Genomic DNA, 19,504 nt, shown 5'->3' with positions numbered 1-19,504 from the left:
CAGCGACAGCGATCACTTTCCACAGTCACGAGACAGGGCTCTGGCAACAGCGTGAGAAGCATGCCCTTTGCCGAGGATTACAGAGTGCTAGGACAGGCTGAAGCTGGACCTTCTATGGCTGTGGACGAAGATAGTGATTCTGAGTGTGATTTCGAAGGATTTATGAGGGAGGTTGAGGAGGAGCAACAGCCATTACCCGCTAGTGACGCCAGCAGCCATCCTCCGGGGACCCAGTAGGACTAACTACAGCCTTGGATACCACCTTCCATTCCCAGCAAGCCCACCAACACTATCCTAAAAGGTTAGTTATCATTCATAGCACAGTACCATTTATTATAATTACAATAGTACCAATATATGTATAGGTATATGGCAGGTATTTAGGGTGACTTTTCCTAGGGTTGCTGACATAATTCATTTTTCCCCATAAGCTCTGTTGTTAGTCCAACACGTTTTTGGTCCAACACGTGACCCATGCATGACAATATTACCGTGTTGGACTCGAGGGTACGGTATATATATATAGATATAGATAGATAGATAGACAGATATATATATATATATATATATATATATATATAGATAGATATACAGTATATAGATAGATAGATAGATAGATAGATATATATATATAATATATATACATATATATATGTTTTTCAAGGGTCCAACATGCTTGCATGCATCGGCCTTGGTCACCTAATGGCAGCTCCCCACACTGCTCAATCTCTGACAGCTTCCCTATATGTTTCGTAAGGTTCCAACATGATTGCATGTGTCGGCCTTGGTCACCTAATGGCAGCTCTCCACACTGCTCAATCTCCGACAGCTTCCCTATTCAGTCCCTTATCTCTAAGGTCACACTCAATTACCTTGGCCCATGTCTTTTTCAGTCTACCTCTCCCAACCCTATCGTTTCGTTTCGTTTCGTTTTTAAAGGCTCCAACATGCTTGCATGTGTCGGCCTTGGTCACCTAATGGCGGCTCTCCATGCTGCACGATCCACTGCAGCCTCCCTGTTCAGTCCCTTAACCCTAAGGTCACACTTAATGACCTCATCCCATGTCTTTCTCGGTCTACCCCTCATAACCCCACCCCCAATATTAACACTTCTCACCTTCCTCACCCAACTATCATCCCCCATCCTCTCCACATGTCCAAACCAACTCAATCTACCTCTCCTCATCACAACACCAATACACTCCAGTCCCATCCTACCTCTCAACTCTTCCATTGTAAACCCAGCCCCTCCAGGCCTTGGACGCAGGGACGCACTGCACATCCACCTAATCATTGTCATTTCTGTACGTCTGAGCCGGCGAATGTCTTCCTCCTTCACTGCCCAGGTCTCACTGCCATACAGCATTACACTCCTAACACATGCTGCATACAAAGACCCCTTAGCACGTAGGGAGAGCCCCCTCAATGTCAGGAGAGGCAAGAGCTCCCTGAACTTCTTCCAACCACTTCTCACCCTAGCCACAGAGCTAGCTCCAGCCCCACCTCCAGCACAGAACATGTCTCCTAAATAACAAAACTCTTCCACACACTCAAGAGATTCACCAGCAAGTTCAATTCTTTCACGTCTGACGATCTCCACCTGCTCACCCCGGCACGCCGTACACATAAAATCAGCATTATCTCGCAGTCTACCTCTGATACCACTACATCTCTTATGCACCCATTTATCACACACACCGCACAAGATGGAATTACTTCCCACGCCCTTGTGGCAAACTGCACATGGCCACTCTCCCTCGTCTTTGACAGTACCACCACCAACCCTAGATATCATCACTTTTGTTTTATCTGCATTTACCCTTAAACCCTTTTGCCCCATACCATCTCTCCACTTCCTAAACTTTTCCTCTGCCTCCCTTTCATTCTCTGCAATCAACACCAAATCATCAGCATACAACAACTCCCACGGGAGTCTGTTTCTAAAGTCACGTGAAAGGGCTTCAAGTACCATGATAAACAACATGGGACTCAAGACTGACCCCTGATGCACACCAACATTCACGGAAAACTCATCACTCAAATCTCCATTCACTCTCACCTGGGTGTGAGCACCCACATACATGGCCATAACCACCCTAACCAGCCACTCCTCCAAGCCAAGCTTTCTCATTGCCCACTTCACCACCTCTCTAGGGACTCTGTCAAAGGCCTTTTCCAAATCAACAAAAACAAAATAAAGATCCCTTCTCCTACCAATATATTTTTCCTGAAGCTGTCGAACAATGAATATGGCATCAGTGGTCCCCCTACCTGGCATAAACCCAAACTGCATCTCATCAATATTCACTCTTTCTCTAATCATACCTTCTAAAACTCTCTCCATTACCTTCATTATCTGATCTAAAAGCTTTATACCTCTATAATTCCCTCTTTCCAGGGCATCACCCTTCCCTTTATACACATTTACAATTACACTCTTCAGCCAATCATCTGGGACAACACACTCATAAATAATCCTATTTATCAGGTCAGTGACTAAACTCACTCCTATATCGCCTGAGGCCTTCAACATTTCGGCAGTCAACCCAGACACACCTGCTGCCTTCCCCACCCTCATCCTGCCTATTGCCTCACTCACAGTAGCAGTATCAATCAAAGGCCAAGGGCCAGACACTGGATCTGCTGGCTCCAAACCTTCCCTGTCCCAGTCAAACTCCTCATTCAACAACCGGTTATAATGCTCTCTCCATGCATCTTTAATATCCTCACTGTTCACCACTACCCTTCCTTCATCATGCTTCACACACTGCTCACCTATGATATCCCGATTATCCCTCTTCACCTGACCTGCCACCCTAAATATATTTTTCCTTTCCCCATGATTTAGGTTATCAAGTAATTGTCTCTGTGACTCAGACTTTGCCCTGTATACCTCTCTCCCTATCATTAACACTTCTCATTTTCTGCACTCAGTTATCATCTCCCATCCATTCCACATGCCCAAACCATCTCAATCTACCACTCCTCATCACAACACCAATACACTCCAGTCCCACCCTACCTCTCAACTCTTCCATCGTAAACCTAGCTCCCCCAGGCCTCGCACTCAGGGACGCACTGCACATCCTCCTAATGACTGTCATTTCTGTATGTTTGAGCCTGTGTACTATCCTCTTCCTCTACTGCCCAGGTCTCACAACAATACAACATTACACTCCTAACAAGTACTGCATACAAAGGTCCCTTAGTACATAGGGAGAGCCCTCTCAATGTCAGGAGGGGCAACAGCTCCCTGAATTTCTTCCAATCACTCCTCACTCTAGCCACAAAACTAGCTCCTGCCCCACCTCCAGTACAGTACATAAAATGTCCCCCAAATAACAAAACTCTATTACGTACTCATAAGACTCACCAGCAAGTTCAATCCTTTCACACCTTAAAATCTCCACCTGCTCTCCCCGACATACCGTGCACATGAAATTAATATTCTCGCAGTCTACCTCTAATACCACTACATTTCTTAAGCATCCACTTATCACAAACACTGCACAAAATGGAATTACATCCTATGCCCTTGTGGTAAATCTCACATGACCATTCTCCCTCTTCTTTGACAGCACCACTACTAGCCTCAGATACAATAACTTTTGTTTTACCTGCATTTACTCTTAAGCCCTTGTGCCCCATACCATCTCTCGACTTCCTAAATCTATCCTCCGCCACACTTTCATTCTCTGCAATCAACACCAAATCATCAGCATACAACATCTCCCACGAAGTCCATTTCTGAAGTCATGTGAGACGGTTTCCAAAACCATGATAAACAACAAGGGGCTCAAGCCTGACCCCTGATGCACACCAACATCATGAAAAATTCATCATTCAAATTTCCATTCATCCTTACTTGGGTGTGAGAACCCACATACATGGGCATAACCACCCTAACCAGCCACTCCTCGATTCCAAGCTTTCTCATTGCCCACTTCACAACCTCTCCAGGGACTCTTTCAAAGGCCTTCTCCAAATCAACAAAAACAAAGTACAGTTCCCGTTTCTTTCCTGTATATCTGATCAGCTAGTCAGGTCAGGTGCGGGTAAGGGGATGGGTCTGTTATGATGTGGCAGGGGTAAACCAGTTCTGCTGTCGGGCCCTGCTGCGGATGTCACTGATTGCATTGCCCAGTTGACCCTTGTGCGGTGTGGTGCGGTGAGGATCTGTCCGTTCTCCCCTTTGGGGCTAAGATGCGAATGAATGTGTTTGAATGGATGAGTAAATGGAGAGTGAGTCGTCTTGTCTCGGCTACCTCCCTTTCCTTGGGGGAAGCAGCCTAGGTATATAGATAGATAGATAGATATCTTTCCTGAAGCTGTCTAACAACTGTAAATGGCAGCTGGGACACAATATTATAGTGCTGCTAAAGCCTAACAACTTACTCAGCTAAGGGGCACACCCTGCCCATATCCCTTTAGCTGCTAGCAATTTCTCTTTGGTGAATATAATAATTTAGTGCTTGGCAGCATAATATAACAATGCGTCAGAATTCCAATGAAATGGTTAATGGAAGATAACATACATCAATTAATCCCTAAAGAATAGCTGGGACACTACACATGTGGATTTCATTCTGGATACTGTCAGATGATTTTCTTCAGCTTGGAGAAGCACTTCACACCAAAGTCTTCAATAGATTAACATGTTTTCTTGCTTCATTCTGACTACTGTAATAAAGCTTTCAAGAGATCAAGGATTAATGATGTTAGAAGAGGCTGCTTCTAACCCCCACATAGGCTGAGTAACGTGGCCTGGCAGTAGCAAAACCGAAGTTTTCATATAGGTGCCACTATACTAAGAGTTAATGTTATCAATGATTATGTCCTTTCTCTATTATTCTCTCTATCTATATACCTAGCCTGCTTCCCCCAAAGAAAGGGAGGTAGCCGAGACAGGACAACACACTCGCAATTTATTCATCCACACACACACACACACACACACACACACACACACATTCATTCGCATCTTAGCCCAAAGGGGGGCGGCACTTATATCTTCAATCAAATGTTTTCAGCTTTTGCCTTCTCGTAAATAATGATATTATTCAGATTAATGAGGGCATCTTACACTGAAGCGGATAAAGGGTTGTTAAGCTATACTATTTAGCTAGATTGTGAGAAAAAAAGCTAAGAAAATACATACTAAATGAGAAATTAGCCAATGTGCTTGGCTACTGTTTTCAAAATGTCTGTGCTGATTAGTTCATTAGTACGGTACTGCAGCTATAATACACAACTATAAACCGAACACATTATATATACACTGTACACTGTTAACATAATACTGTAGTTCCAAACATTCATGTAGAGTCATACATGCATACAATTGATTTTTTTTCTTTTTTCTTTTGAGGGGGTTACCTGTGACAGATTATTGTTGAAAGATTGTTACATGAGTTAGGTAAAAATGCAGATGAGTCATAGTTACCATAATTTGCTGGCTGATCAGGGTGATGTGACAGCCTGGCAAGAGCTTCATCCCTCTCCCGTGTTACCTTCTTCAGCTCCTTTTTCACTATGTCTCGGTCTGTTGTCACAATCTGTGGATGAAATGCACGTTTTACAGTAGTTACTAAGTGACTAAATATAAGGCACTACCATTTCACATAAGTATATCCAATCATACATTTATCATGATTTTTAAAGCTGTATTTTGGAAATGGAATACTACTGTATGGTATTTTCTCCAATGTGTGTTTATTGCAGGACCTTTGAGAATGCAGTGGGGATTATAGTTCCACTGCTAGCACAATGCAAAGTTCATATGGACAGTGTGTGGACCACTCATGCCAAACTAGGCAATGATGTATTGCTTGCATGCAACAGAGCTTTTCCTTACTCCTGCCAATCCCCCATGGCCATTACTTCCTTTTTTTGGTGTGTGTGTGTGTGTGTGTGTGTGTGTGTGTGTGTGTGTGTGTGTGTGTGTGTGTGTGTGTGTGTGTGTGTGTGTGTGTGTGTGAGTGTATTTACCTATTTGTAGTATACAGGAATTGAGCAATGCTCGTGTTGTCCTGTCTCCATATCCACATTTATCAAGTCTACCTTTACACACATGAATGTTTTTCTCTTTGTCTAAGTCGTTCCAAATATTTAAGTATTTACCTAATATACCAATTGTGATATACACGGAATGTACTATGCTCGTGGGTTTCCATCGTCGTTTCTCAATAAGTCAAATTTGGCTTTAAACTCATTTAAGTTTTTAGACTGGACAATCTCTTTGTCCAGGCTATTCCATAAGTCTATACTTCTGTAAGGAAAGCTATATTTCTTGATATCCTTCAAGCAGCTTGACTTTTTCAATTTCATTCCGTGTCCTCTTGTTGCTCTCTTATCCCATACAAACAGATCTTCTTTGTCAAGTTTATCTACTCCCACCATGGTCCTGAACACTGCAATCATGTCTCCCCTCTTTCTCCTTTCCTCTAAGGAAGGCAAATCCAGTTTTTCCAGCCTCTCTCTGTATGACAGGTCTGTCAGACTGGGGACCATCTTGGTTGCTGTTCTTTGTATTCTCTCAATCTTGTTTATATCTTTCTTTTTGTGTGAGGACCACACTACTGCTGCATATTCTAACCTGGGGCGGATGATGGCCACTATCAATTTTTTCATCATCTCCTCATCCATATAATGAAATGCTACCCTTATGTTAGTCAAGAGTTTATAAGTCTCTCCAACTATCTTGTTAATGTGCTTTTCTGGTGACAAACTATCTTGGACCAGCACTCCCAAATCTTTCTCTTCTCTCCTTTTTGTGATTAATTCATTACCCAACAAATAATTCAGTGATGGCCTCCTGGTACTTTTACCCATTTCCAATATTTTACATTTCTTTACATTAAATTTCATTTCCCACGTCCGGCTCCAATCGTGTATCCTATCCAAATCCTCCTGCAGTATTTTACAATCCTCCTCAACCTCTACCTTCCTCAAGATCTTTACATCATCAGCAAACAGACTTGCATAACTGTTCACTCCATCTACCATATCATTTACGTAAATCAGGAACATTACTGGCGCCAACACTGAGCCTTGTGGGACTCCACTTGTTACTTCCCTCCATCCAGACATCCTGTCCTTTATTACTGTCCTCATTTGTTTGTCTCTCAAAAAGTCTCTCATCCATTCCAGAAGTTTCCCCTTCAGTCCTCCTATATATTCTAGTTTCCACATTAGTCTTTTATGAGGTACCTTGTCAAAGGCCTTCTCTAAGTCTAAGTACACACAATCCACCCAACCATCTCTCTCCTGTACCACGTCAATCGCTCTTGAGTAAAAGCTCAACAAGTTAGAAACACATGACCTTCCACTTCTGAATCCAAACTGACATTCAGCCAAAACATTCATCTCTTCCATATATTTTATCCATCTGTCTTTCAGGATTCTCTCACACAATTTTGCGACCATGCTGGTTAGAGACACTGGTCTATAATTCAGGGGTTCTTCCCTGTTTCCTCCCTTGTAAATTGGTACCACATTTGCCTCTTCCATTCTTGTGGCACTTTCCCCTCTTCCAGTGAGCATTCGATGAAACCGTGAATTTTATCCGCCAGTTGTTCTCTGCATTCCTTCAGTACCCAATTAGAAATTCCATCAGGTCCTGGGGCTTTTCTTACATCTTGAGTTTCCAGTAATTTATACACTTCCTGTACATCCACTGTTATATCTTTTATCACCGGAACATTTCTAATCACTCCCTCCCCTTCCACAAGCTCCTTTTCTTTAGTACAAACTGACTGGAAACGTTTGTTCATTATTTCTGCTTGCATTGCCACATCCTTAAAGACCTCTCCTTCTACTTTCAGTTTGGTGATTCCTTCCTTTTGTTTCAGTTTGCCATTAACAAATCTATAAAACAGTTTGGGTTCATCCTTGCATTTGTCTATTATACCTTTTTCAAAATTCCTTTCTTCTTCTTTACGTATTCTTGTGTATTCATTTCTTGTTCTTTTATATTCTTCCTTTGTTCTGTTGTTATCTCTCTTTCTCCAATTGTTCCACGCCTTATCTCTCTCTTTTTTTGCTATCATACACCTTCTATTAAACCACTCCTTTTTCCTGTTTTCTTTCCCTCTTACTCTTGGTACAAATTTTTCCACTCCCAAATTATAGAGGTCTAGAAAGATGTCCCACTTCTTCTGTATCTCTCTTGTTTCTCTGAATTTTCTCCAATCCGCATTTTCAAAAAAGTTTCTCAATCCTGTAAAATTTGCTTTCCCAAAGTTGTATCTTCTCTGTCTATGAAGCTCATCTCTTGGCTTGACGTTCCCTATTAACATCTGGAACTCAATGACCACATGATCACTTTTTCCTAAAGGACAGAGATATTTCAATGATTCTATTACATCGGGTTCTTTGGTGAACAGTAAATCTAACCTTGCTGGTGTGTCCTCACCTCGAAACCGTGTCTCTTCTTTGACCCATTGCGTCATCACATTATTCATTATTATATTTAATAACATAGTGCCACACGAATCCTCGCTGCCTCCCGAGTACCATTCCTCCCAGTTCACCTCTTTACAGTTAAAGTCACCCACCAAAATTATATTATTGCTTTTCTCAATTATTTTTTGCAAATAGCTAGCCATATCTGACATCTCATGGTATTCGTCATCCTTCCATGCTCTCATCTTTGGGGGAACATACACTACCGCCATATCTCTCTTAACATTCTCTCCAGTTTCTAATTTCATATATATCACTTCAGCCCTGCCTTCTCCCATTTCCACAGTATCTACATTTATGTTGTTCTTCACTGCTATCATCACTCCTCCTTCCTTTTTTTCTTTCCTGTCTTTTCTCCACAGTTTGTATTTACCATCTCCCAAATGAACATCAATATCTTCTCTTAATTTGGTCTCTACAAAGCACATGACATCAGGTTCATGTTCTCTCAAGAAATCGTTAATTTCGATCCTTGTCAGTATGAAACCATCAACATTAGTATATATCACCTTCAAATTATTTTTGACGTTTTTAATACCCTCTTCTCTCCTACTCTCTGTCCGTAACACTTCCTCAACGTCTGATCTTTCACAGCCATCCACCTTAGTTTCCTTCACTTCTATTTCCTTAACCCTTTAACCGCGGGCATTGTTTTGCCCCGACTGGCCTCTACCGCGGGGGTTCCAGCCAAAATGTAAACAAACTTTAAACCTTATAACTCTGCACAGAATAAATCTAGAGCGAAAAATAAGGTACCATTAGAAGGTGTGTAAGAAACAGATTCTAAAGGTGAATGTAGGGAAGTGTAAAGTGATGGTCTTTGAGAGAGGTGAAGTCAGTGAATGTACAGCGAGGTTGGATGGTGAGGAATTGGAAAATGTGAGTACGTTTAAATACTTGGGTAATGTGATGAGTAAGGATGGAGGTTTGGAAGGTGAAGTGCTTGAAAGGGTACAGCAGGGAAGAAAGGAAGGTTGCTGGTTCTTTGAAAGCAGTGATAAGAAACAGGGAAGTGAGCATGGAAGTGAAAAAGTTACTACATGACAGTATTGTGATACCAACCCTAACGAATGGAAATGAATCTTGGACGTTGTTGGAAAGACACAAGTCAAGAGTGAGAGCAGTGGAAATGAGTTATTTAAGAGGAGCCTGTGGAGTCACATGGAGAGACAGGCTGACGAATGAGTATATAAAGAAGCGTTGTGGTGTGGATGTGGATGTGATAGGAAGCGTTATGAAGAACACACTGAGGTGTTTTGGCCATGTGGAGAGGATGGAGGGTGAAAGACTGACGAAGAGAGTGTATGTGAGTGAGGTGGAGGGGGGGAGAGGGAGGGGGAGGCCGAGGATGAGATGGAGGGATGGTATGGAGAGGTATATGAGAGGGGGGTGTGAGTTGGGAGCAGGGCAATGAAATGGCAGGGGACAGGGCGACGTGGAGGCGTTTTGTTTGTGGCCACCCCAAACGGGATTGAGGAGTCTGGCAATAGATAGATAGGTAGATTTTCCTTTCTGCTTCATTGTGCTATAGGATGTACTTCTGAACTCCTAATTAATAAAGTTCACAGAATTTTCTACATATAACATTTAAATCTTGTCCCCTAAGCTCTTTTTCCCAATCTATTTCTAATAAGTAAAGTCAAGTGGCCACCCTTTTACGGGATTATGACATCTAGCAATAGATAGATTTCTTTAGGTCATGATAGTTGCCCTTTTTGTAGTTAAGTCTCTTTTTGTAACTTTCATTACTATTAACTATGTCATATGAAATCCTGAAGTTGTAACTTAATACAGGTACTGCATGGTCACTTTTGCTGAATGGAGGATGATACATTATAGCTAATATTTTCTTGCCTAGTAAATATAAGATCTAGTACCAGTACTGATGGTATGTCAAGTCCTCTTTATTTGGTGCTTTCTTTTACACGCTGTGTTAGGAAAAACTGTACAAGGTCTAGGAGCTTCATAAAGTTCCCAACAGCTTTCCTGGCTTTTTATATCTAGAGTATTCCTGTTTATATTTGTATTGAAATCACCAGTTTGAATAATTTTTCAGATTTCTCCTCCATTCTATGTAGTACCGGGTAATGCTCTTAAACTTTGAATTGTACTCTCTGCCAGGTCTTCATATTCCCCTTTTTCCCAAATGTTTGATCTGGGCAGCATGTATAAGTTTGCCACAATTACTTTCCCTTCAAACGTACTAATCTCTACTGCAATCAATTCTACCTGTGATGGTACTTCTAGTTCTATTTCTTTGACTTGCAGATTATTCTTTGTTAGTATTATAATTCCTCCTTTTTTTAAGTTCCTATCTCTTCTCCATATATTGTATTCCTCTAGGTTTAGTGTATGGTTTGATATCCATGGTGTTAATTTGGTTTCAGTTAGGCAAACAATATGTGGTTCCTTTCTTTGATATAATAGTTCATCTCTAGTAATTTAGATACTATTCCATCTACATTTCAGTACATTAACTTAATCATCTTGTTTATATACTTGTCATGACCTGGCCAACTACCTTTCTCCTTTTTATTCCCTCCTGTTTATGTACCACTTCCGAACCTGCAATCCTGTACTTTCTAAAAAAAACATGTGTTCTTCTCTTTCTCTAATCTTCCCTCATTCTTTGTTTTTGCCTCCTCCCTCTTCTCCTTTAGTAATCCAAGTTCCTCCTGAGTTAGGCATCTCTTTATCCATACATTTTTGAAGTCCTCTTTTTCCATAAGTTTGTATGCATTTTTCAGTATTTCCTCCACAGTGTTTACACTCTGGAAGATTACTTTCAGGGGCCTTGATTTATTTTTCACATATTTCCCTAACCTTTTGTGTTCCTCTATGTTTTTCCTACAGATTTCCTCCGACACTTCCTTCAATATGTTCATTACATTTGCCATCTCCTTTTTCTCTCTCGAAATCTTGTTTCTTACCATATTTCTTCCTCCTCAATACCAGTGATTACTATAGATCTGTTGATGTCTGTTGAATCTTTGACCAATTTTGGATTATTTTCTTCACTTCCTTTTTAATGTTCTTTTCTTCAACCCTTGTTTCTAAGTCTTTCCTTACTTTCACCATTTCAGCATGTGGTTTCCACATCATTTTTGTAGCTTTGCATCGCTTCATTTACCTGGGTTATCTTCTGATTCCTCCCAAACTCTTCAGTTTGGGAGGAATCCGAGTGAGAAATGGAGGGAGAGTAAGAAATTGTTTTGGAAGGAGGTAAAGAAAGCAAGGCAGTGTGAAAGGGGAAATAGTAGGGGAGTGAAAGATAGGAATAATAGATTGTTGGTGGAGAAGAGAGAGAAACTGAGGAGATGGAAGGAGCACTTTGAGGATTTGTTGAATGTAGAGAGAGAAAGCAGTGCGACTATAAGTGGTTGGGGAATGGCTGGGAGAAGAAGAGATGAGAGGAGGGAGGAAGAGATCAGTAGGGTGGAAGCAGTGGAAGCGATGAAGAAGATTAAGTTGGGAAAGGCCCCTGGAATAGATGGAGTGTGTGGTGAAATGCTTAGGTATCGGGGTGAGATTGTTGTGGAGTGGATATGGAAGTTGTATAGATTGGCTTGGGAAGAGGGAAGGGTTCCAGAGGACTGGAAATCAGGTATAACTGTTCCCTTATAAAAAGGAAAAGGGGAGAGAGAAGTATGTGGTAACCATAGGGGTATTTGCCTACTTAGTGTGACTGGTAAAATATATGGTAGAATACTCATTGATAGGGTTAGGCATATGACAGAGGAGCTAGTTGGAGAAGAACAAGGGGGATTTAGGAAGGGAAAAGGGTGTGTAGATCAGATATTTGTTCTAAGATGTTTAGTGGAGAAGTATCTAGAGAAGGGAAGGAAAGTGTATAATGCCATCATGGACTTGGAGAAAGCTTATGACAAAACAGATAGGCAAGGTATGTGGAAGGTATTAAGAATATATGGAGTGGAGGGGAAATTGTTGAGTGCTGTGAAGAGTATGTATGAGGGAGCTAGGGCTGCGGTGCGAGTGGATGGTGAGCTGAGTGAGTTCTTTGATCTCAATGTGGGACTGAAACAGGGTTGTGTGATGTCTCCATGGCTGTTTAATATATACATGGATGGGGTTGTAAAGGAGGTGCAGGGTAGGGCAGTGGATGTGGGGGTGGCTCTTATGAATGAGGGTGAGATTTGGAAGCTTCCGGTGTTGCTGTTTGCTGATGACAGAGTACTGTTGAGTGAAGATGAATGGGAGTCGCAAGGTTTGGTGAATGAATTTGGGACAGTGTGTAGGAGGAGGAATCTGAAAGTTAATGTAAACAAAAGTAAAGTTATGGTGTTTGAGAGGAATGAAGTCACAGAATGTGCAGCGAGGTTGGATGGTGAGGATATGGAGAATGTGAGTGCATTCAAGTACTTGGGTAGTGTGATGAGTAAGGATGGAACTTTGGGGAATGAAGTGCGTGAAAGGGTACAGCAGGGAAGGAAGGTTGTTGGTACACTGAAAGCAGTGATGAGAAATAGGGAGGTGAGTATGGAAGTTAAGAAGTCACTGCATGATAGTATGTGATCCCTACCCTGACGTATGGAAGCGAGGCATGGACCTTGCAAGAGGGGAACAAGTCAAGAGTGAGAGCAGTGGAAATAAGTTACTTGAGAGGAGCACGAGGAGTGATGTGGAGGGACAGGTTGATGAATGAAGTAGAGAAGGAATGCTGTGGGGTGGATGTGGATGTGGTTGAGAAGATTAGGAGAAATACACTGAGGTGGTTTGGACATGTGAAGAGAATGGAGAATGAAAGACTGACTAAGAGGGTGTACCGTATGTAGGTGAGTTGGAGGGAGGTGGAGGGAGAGGTAGACCGAGGATGAGATGGAGGGATGGAGTTGAGAGGTATATGAGGGAGGGGAGGGGGTGAGTTGGGGGGAGGGTAGTCAAATGGTGAGTGACAGAGCGACTTGGAGGCATTTTGTCTGCGGCCACCCTTTGCGGGATTAGGGCGTCGGGCTATAGATAGATAGATAGATCTTCTCTTCAACATCACTTCAATGCTCTACCAGAGTGCTTGCCTGCCTTATTGTCTCTGTATCATTTCTGAACTCTTCCATAAAACTCTCATGGTTGCCAACTGGGTAAATTTTCGTATGTACACCCAACTCCCATAGAACCTTAAAATTATATTTGTCAGAAGGATTTTAGTGTTTTTCGTTTAAATCTGATAATCATTTCTGTAGGAAATAACTTTTTTTTCAGTCTCTCCCCCCACAAGAATAATGGGGGACCTGTGGGGAAGCTGGGTGAGGGGAACACACAAAAACGAGTGATTTCCAACTGAAACTGGTATCAAATTCAAACAAAAAACACTAAAACCCTTCGGAAAAATATAATTATAAGTTTCTTAGGGAGTTCATGTTTCCTAACTGAGGGGCTTTGCCCCCCAGACCCCCCCTGACATTAACCAAACCTCATCTAACCTAACCTAACCGGGTGTAAATACGAAATACCGGTAATGCCTTTACCTACCAGTTTAAGAGTTCCTGATTTAATTAATTTTGCAGCCTTCACAGTTCATGGTTGGAGACGAACTGACTTTCAAATCCTGAGGGGCGCAGGTCCTAGCGTGGGGTGCTTGAAATCCTACTTTGTGATTGGCTGAAAACACACAACTGTCCGACCACAGCAGGGGAAATGTGGCTGTCTCCCATTGAAAATAATATTATATTGCATAACTCATCAATGGTTGATTTACGACGGAAGTGCCATAGAAAAAAAAAAGGCTTAGAATTGCAAAAAGTATATGATGAGTTGGCCCAATTTCTTGTCAGTGAGTTGGGTGTAAATACGAGATAATACCGACAACTGTGCTTGCCATTTCACTAATCTTCCTTCTAAGTGTACCTACCTCAACTGACAATTCATCAATTGTTGTGTCTTTCTTATTACTCTCCTTTACTAAATTTTCATTTTCTTTCTTCTGCATGTGCAACTGTATTTTAATTTCATCTATTTCACTCTGAAATGCTTCTCTAGTCTGTGCACTCGTTCAACCAGTTAATTATGCGTCTCCATTTCCACAAGTTCCTGGTAGAAATAATTATCCTGCTTTCTACCTCTTTGTCCCTTTTCCTAACTCCTTCCAAAGGTGATTTGCTAAATACTGTGGCCATCTTCTGGTACTAGCAGAAAGCAAAGCTTCTACTTACAGTTTTGTTTTCCCCTCCGTCGGAGACAAAAAAGTCATCACTGAAAATCAGCTGATTTGCTTGTTCGACACTGCTGCCTACTTCGTGTCTTCGTTGTCTTGTGTTGCTGGAACAACACTTTTACTTAAGCTTCCTTTTTTTTTTTTTTTTTTTTTTATATTAGAACACTATTTAGTTGGACCTAGTACTGAGCTTGACTCATATAAAGATACTTTTTAGGCATGGCCATTTGCGGGCCGAGTTTGACCTGGTGCGGTGTGGAGAGATGCTGAGATGACAAACACGTCTCCTCACTCTCGTCACTCGTGTCTCGTGAGTGTATGTGTGTGTGTGTGTGTGTGTGAGAGACAGAGACAGAGTGAGAGAGCTCTGTATGGTTGTAACTGTGGAATGAGGTTACCATGGCCTGCTCAGGCTTTGGTAAATGTAAACAGACTACATAAACACTCAACAGTACAGTGCCTGATAAATCACGTGGTGCGATGTGTGAGGTGGTGTGATATTAAAGGTGATAGGTTTGGTGTGAGGCATGGTGTGGCCAAACAGAGCAAGAGGTATGGCATGAGTGGTAAGGTGTGGAGTGGTATGAAAGGTGGTGGGTTTGGTGTGAGGTATTGTGTGGTATAACAGAGGGAGTGAGCAGTGTGTGGTGTAATGTGGTGTGGTGTGAATGGTGAGGTGAGGTGTGATGTGTGGTGAGGTGTGGTGTGGTGTGAATGGTGAGGTGAGGTGTGGTGTAGTGTGAATGGTGAGGTGAGGTGTGATCTGTGGTGTGAGTGGTGAGGTGTGCTGTGCCATGAGTGGTGTGGTGTGACACGAAATGTAAGGTGTCATGTTAGTGTCAGTGTGGTGTGGTGTAAGCAGTGGGTTGGTGTGGTGTGATGCAGTGTGAGGAGTGGTGTGGTGTAGTGTGAGCAGTGTGGTGGGTGACCTCATCAAACATTCAGTGTGACAAGGAGCCCCGCTTCACCCCTGAAAAAACTCAGCACCACCAACCCAACACTCTACGCATCACGATCTACTATCACCCACCTCACCACTCACCATTAGGCCTACTTGACTCAATATCATCATCCCCATCAGCTGGACCTCCTTTCCCACCCTAAGGCAGGGTGAGGAGTACCAACTTCTAGACAGCCAAAGTTTGCCCAATTCAATGGGTCATGGTTCCATTCACTCATCAATCAAGCCCTCAAAATCCTGGCTCCATCAGATGGGTTAAAAAAATTCACTACATTCTGCAGCAGCACATATACCTATCTGATAGAGCCAGTCCAAATGCTGTCACATTAAAAAAGGGTGCCAAATCCCTGGTTATATGCTTTGCACAAAATTCATCCAGCCAGCTCGATCTCTTGTCAGTCCCTTAGCCTCAACAACTTCCATACCTCTCTTCCTCACACACTCATCCACCATATCCCTCCACCTTCTTCTCTGCCTACCTCGCCTCCTCCCTTCATCAAATTCGCTCAGATATATGTTTATCACCTCTCTCTTGTCATCCATTCTCTCCATATGCACATACCATCTGGGTACACTTTCTTCGATTCTGGTGTCGACAGACTTCCTCACTCTGCATCTTTCACGAATCACATTATTCCATATCCTATGCACTCTCTGTACCCCACATACATTCCTCAGTAGTTCCATCTCCACTGTTCCTACTCTTGACTTCTCATTTTAATGCCACACCATAGTCTCACACTGTATGTTAAAGTTGGCACCAACACTCCTTCATGTAAGACACGTGCACCTGCAACACTCAAGCCTCTGTTTCTTATCAAAGCTTTCATAGCACCAGCTACTTTCCTTCCTTGTGTCACTCTGCTTTTCACTTCTTTTGCATTTTTTGCTCGCTTTTCCATCACTGTAACTAAACTGTTTTACCAATTCGAGTCTCTCTCCATTCAATATAACATCACACAGGTTGTCACCTTCTCTCTCAATAACCGTTACTTTACTCTTTTCTACATTTACTCTCAAGGCACGACATTCAGACATCTACAAAACTCTGCACTAGTCTACCAAGCTCTTGTCCGATATTTGCAAGCAGCACTGCATCATCAGCAAACAACAAATTTGAGATACTCTACCCATCACCATTCATTACCAGGACCATTCAGCTCTCCACTACTCGTGTTTTTACTTCTCTCATCACCCCATCCACATATACGGTATACTGAACAACCATGGGGACATAAACAAACCTTCTCGCATGCCCACACTGACTGTGAACCATTCACTTAGATGCCCATTTACCCTGACACATGCTTCACTACCATCATAAAAACTCCTGACGGCACCTAGCAGCTTACCATCTACAATGTACATGCGCAAAACCTTCCACAATCCTTCTCTGTCTACTTCGTCGTATGCTGTTTCCAGATCCATAAATACCATAAACACCTTACAGTCCTTCTCATAAGCCGTCTCCACTATCTATCTCACTGCAAATATTTGATCCACACATCCTTTGCCACTCCTAAAGTCACCATGTTCATCACTCACCAGGACATCTGATATCTCTCTTACTTTATAATAATTCTTCTATATACCTTCCCTACCACATGGTCCACACCCAATAAACTTATGCCACAATAATTCTTTCACTCATTTTGCTCACCCTTATTTTTGTATGGGGGTACAATTACAGCCTTTTTCCACTCTGCTGGCAAATTTTCATTCATCTGTGCCTTCTTACATATCTCCAATATGCATTTCATTCTGCTCTCTCCACTACATTTAATCATCTCTGCATTCACCTCATCAACCCAGTTGCTTTCCCATTTCTCAGCCGCTTCACAGCATTCTTCACCTGCGCGAGTGTCACGTTTCCTATCACTGCATTCCTTCTCTGCACACCCCCAAAACCAAACATGTTTACAGCAGCTCTGCTTTCTCAATTTCCATTCATCAGGCTTTCAAAATATTCTTTCCATCTGGTCCTTACTTCATCCCCATGGGTTAAAAATCTACCACTTAAATCCTTCACACTTTCACATTTCTTTCCACTGTCACTTATACATTTCTGCACCTCTCTCCAGAATAACTTCCTATTTTCAGTGTAATTTGCATTCTTTTTTCTTCCTAGATCATCATTTACCTCCTTTTTCCTCTTCACTAGTCTCTTTATGTGCTTCTTGCTCTGAATACTTTCAGTTCTTATTTCAACTGAACCCCTGTCCTGTAACCATTCTTGCCACTTCTTCCTCTTTTCCTCCACTGCTGTCATAACCTCTTCATCTCACCATGCCATACCATTCTTCTTTGTTGTTACTCTTGCCACACCACACACCACTTTAGCATTCCTAACTAAGCAATCCCTACATTTATTAATTCCAAAGGCTGTCCAGATCCATTTCATTCCAATTCACTGATTCCAACTCCTCCCCTACTTTGGTCCTGTATTCATCTGCCATTTCACTGATCCTCTGCTTTTCGACTTTAAGTCTTTCTCCCTGACTTCTCCTCTCTCTTCTGGTCCACCTCACTCCTCTAACCTAAATCTTGCATACTACAATCATATGATCTGACAGACCTCCACACTGCCGTCTCACGGCCCTCGTATCAGCAACCATTCCCAGCATCGACCTCTCGACGAGCATATAATCAATCAGGCTCCTTTCAACATGATCCCCGTTCCTTCTATACCATGTATATTTATGTTTATCTTCGTGTTTGAAACATGAGTTAGAAATGCACAACCTCCTTTCCATACACGTATCCTTAAGTCGCTTCCCATTACCATTTTCTCCTGGCACTCCATCAGAATCCATTATGTCATCCACAGGACCAGTGCCTACTCTTCCATTCATATCACCCAATACGATCACTTTACAGCTCCTGGGCATTTCACCCACTGCTTCATCCAGCTCATCCCAAAATCCGTCTTTCTCTTATCTCTCTCATCACACGGTGCATATGCTACAATCACAGTTACTTTCACCTTCTCAAACTTGAACTTGACATACATACACGTTGAGCTGACACATCTGTAATCTCTCATTCCATTCTACCACACTTCATTCATCAACAAAGCAACTCCTTCCTTGAACCTTCCTTACCCATTCATGCCCAACCTCACACACTTCAATCCCTCCCACTCCTCCACTTCACATCCTATCATCTTTGTTTCACACAATGCCATCATGACATATCTTGCACTCTTGAACACATTCACCTCTTCCACCCTTTCGCTCTCCTCATTCACACCTCTCACATTCCACAAGGCCATGCAAATCTGCCCATTAGGTTGGGGCCCTGGGCAGGTATTGAACCCTCCAAGGCACTCTGAAACGAATGCCATGATTAAGTGATTATTGATAGGGGAATATGGGGGACACTTAACCTGGCCAAAAACCCAAGTTGTATGGTTACCATCCAGCACAGTAAATGGTTTCCTGTACAGAGAGAGAGAGAGAGAGAGAGAGAGAGAGAGACAGACAGACAGACAGACAGACAGACACAGACAGAGAGATAGTTACACACACACACACACACACACACACACACACACACACAGGCTGTCCCCAACTTACGAAAATAATTGGTTCTTAAAGGTCTATCGTACGTCATTTTTTTTTTTTTAATCCATCTCTCATTCTTACACTCTCTCTCTCTCTCTCTTCAACCCCCCCCCCCCAGATTAAAGCACATAATTGTCTCCACTCCCCCACTCATCGCCTACCCTTCCCTGAATTGCAATTATCACCTCATCTCCTTGTCAGTCTCTTCACCTGGCCCCATCCTTCCTTGCTATGACTGACCCGCTACACACACACACCAGTGTTGCCAGGTCGGTGAGTACTGTTGGTGCCCAATCCTTCCCGAAAACGTACCCAAAAAAGCGCACAAACCATCGCTATTCCAAGTAC

General features: G+C 42.4%; 1 protein-coding gene across 1 annotated transcript in view; it reads right to left on the bottom strand.

The window, feature by feature from the left end:
• Positions 1-19,504, bottom strand: part of Dlg5 (MAGUK family member discs large 5) — a 409,368-nt gene that overhangs the window by 245,069 nt on the left and 144,795 nt on the right. The window contains exon 3 of the mRNA XM_080276235.1: positions 5,444-5,555. Coding sequence (XP_080132361.1) covers positions 5,444-5,555 — 112 coding nt within the window. The remainder of the gene's footprint in view (positions 1-5,443; positions 5,556-19,504) is intronic.

The sequence above is a fragment of the Coenobita brevimanus genome, chromosome 64 (assembly GCF_032717465.1).
Source record: "Coenobita brevimanus isolate Jiangsu-jjx chromosome 64, ASM3271746v2, whole genome shotgun sequence".
NCBI classification, from domain to species: Eukaryota; Metazoa; Arthropoda; class Malacostraca; order Decapoda; family Coenobitidae; genus Coenobita; species Coenobita brevimanus.
Note: the sequence above shows the minus strand (reverse complement) of the source record. Positions and strands in the feature narration are given on the sequence as shown.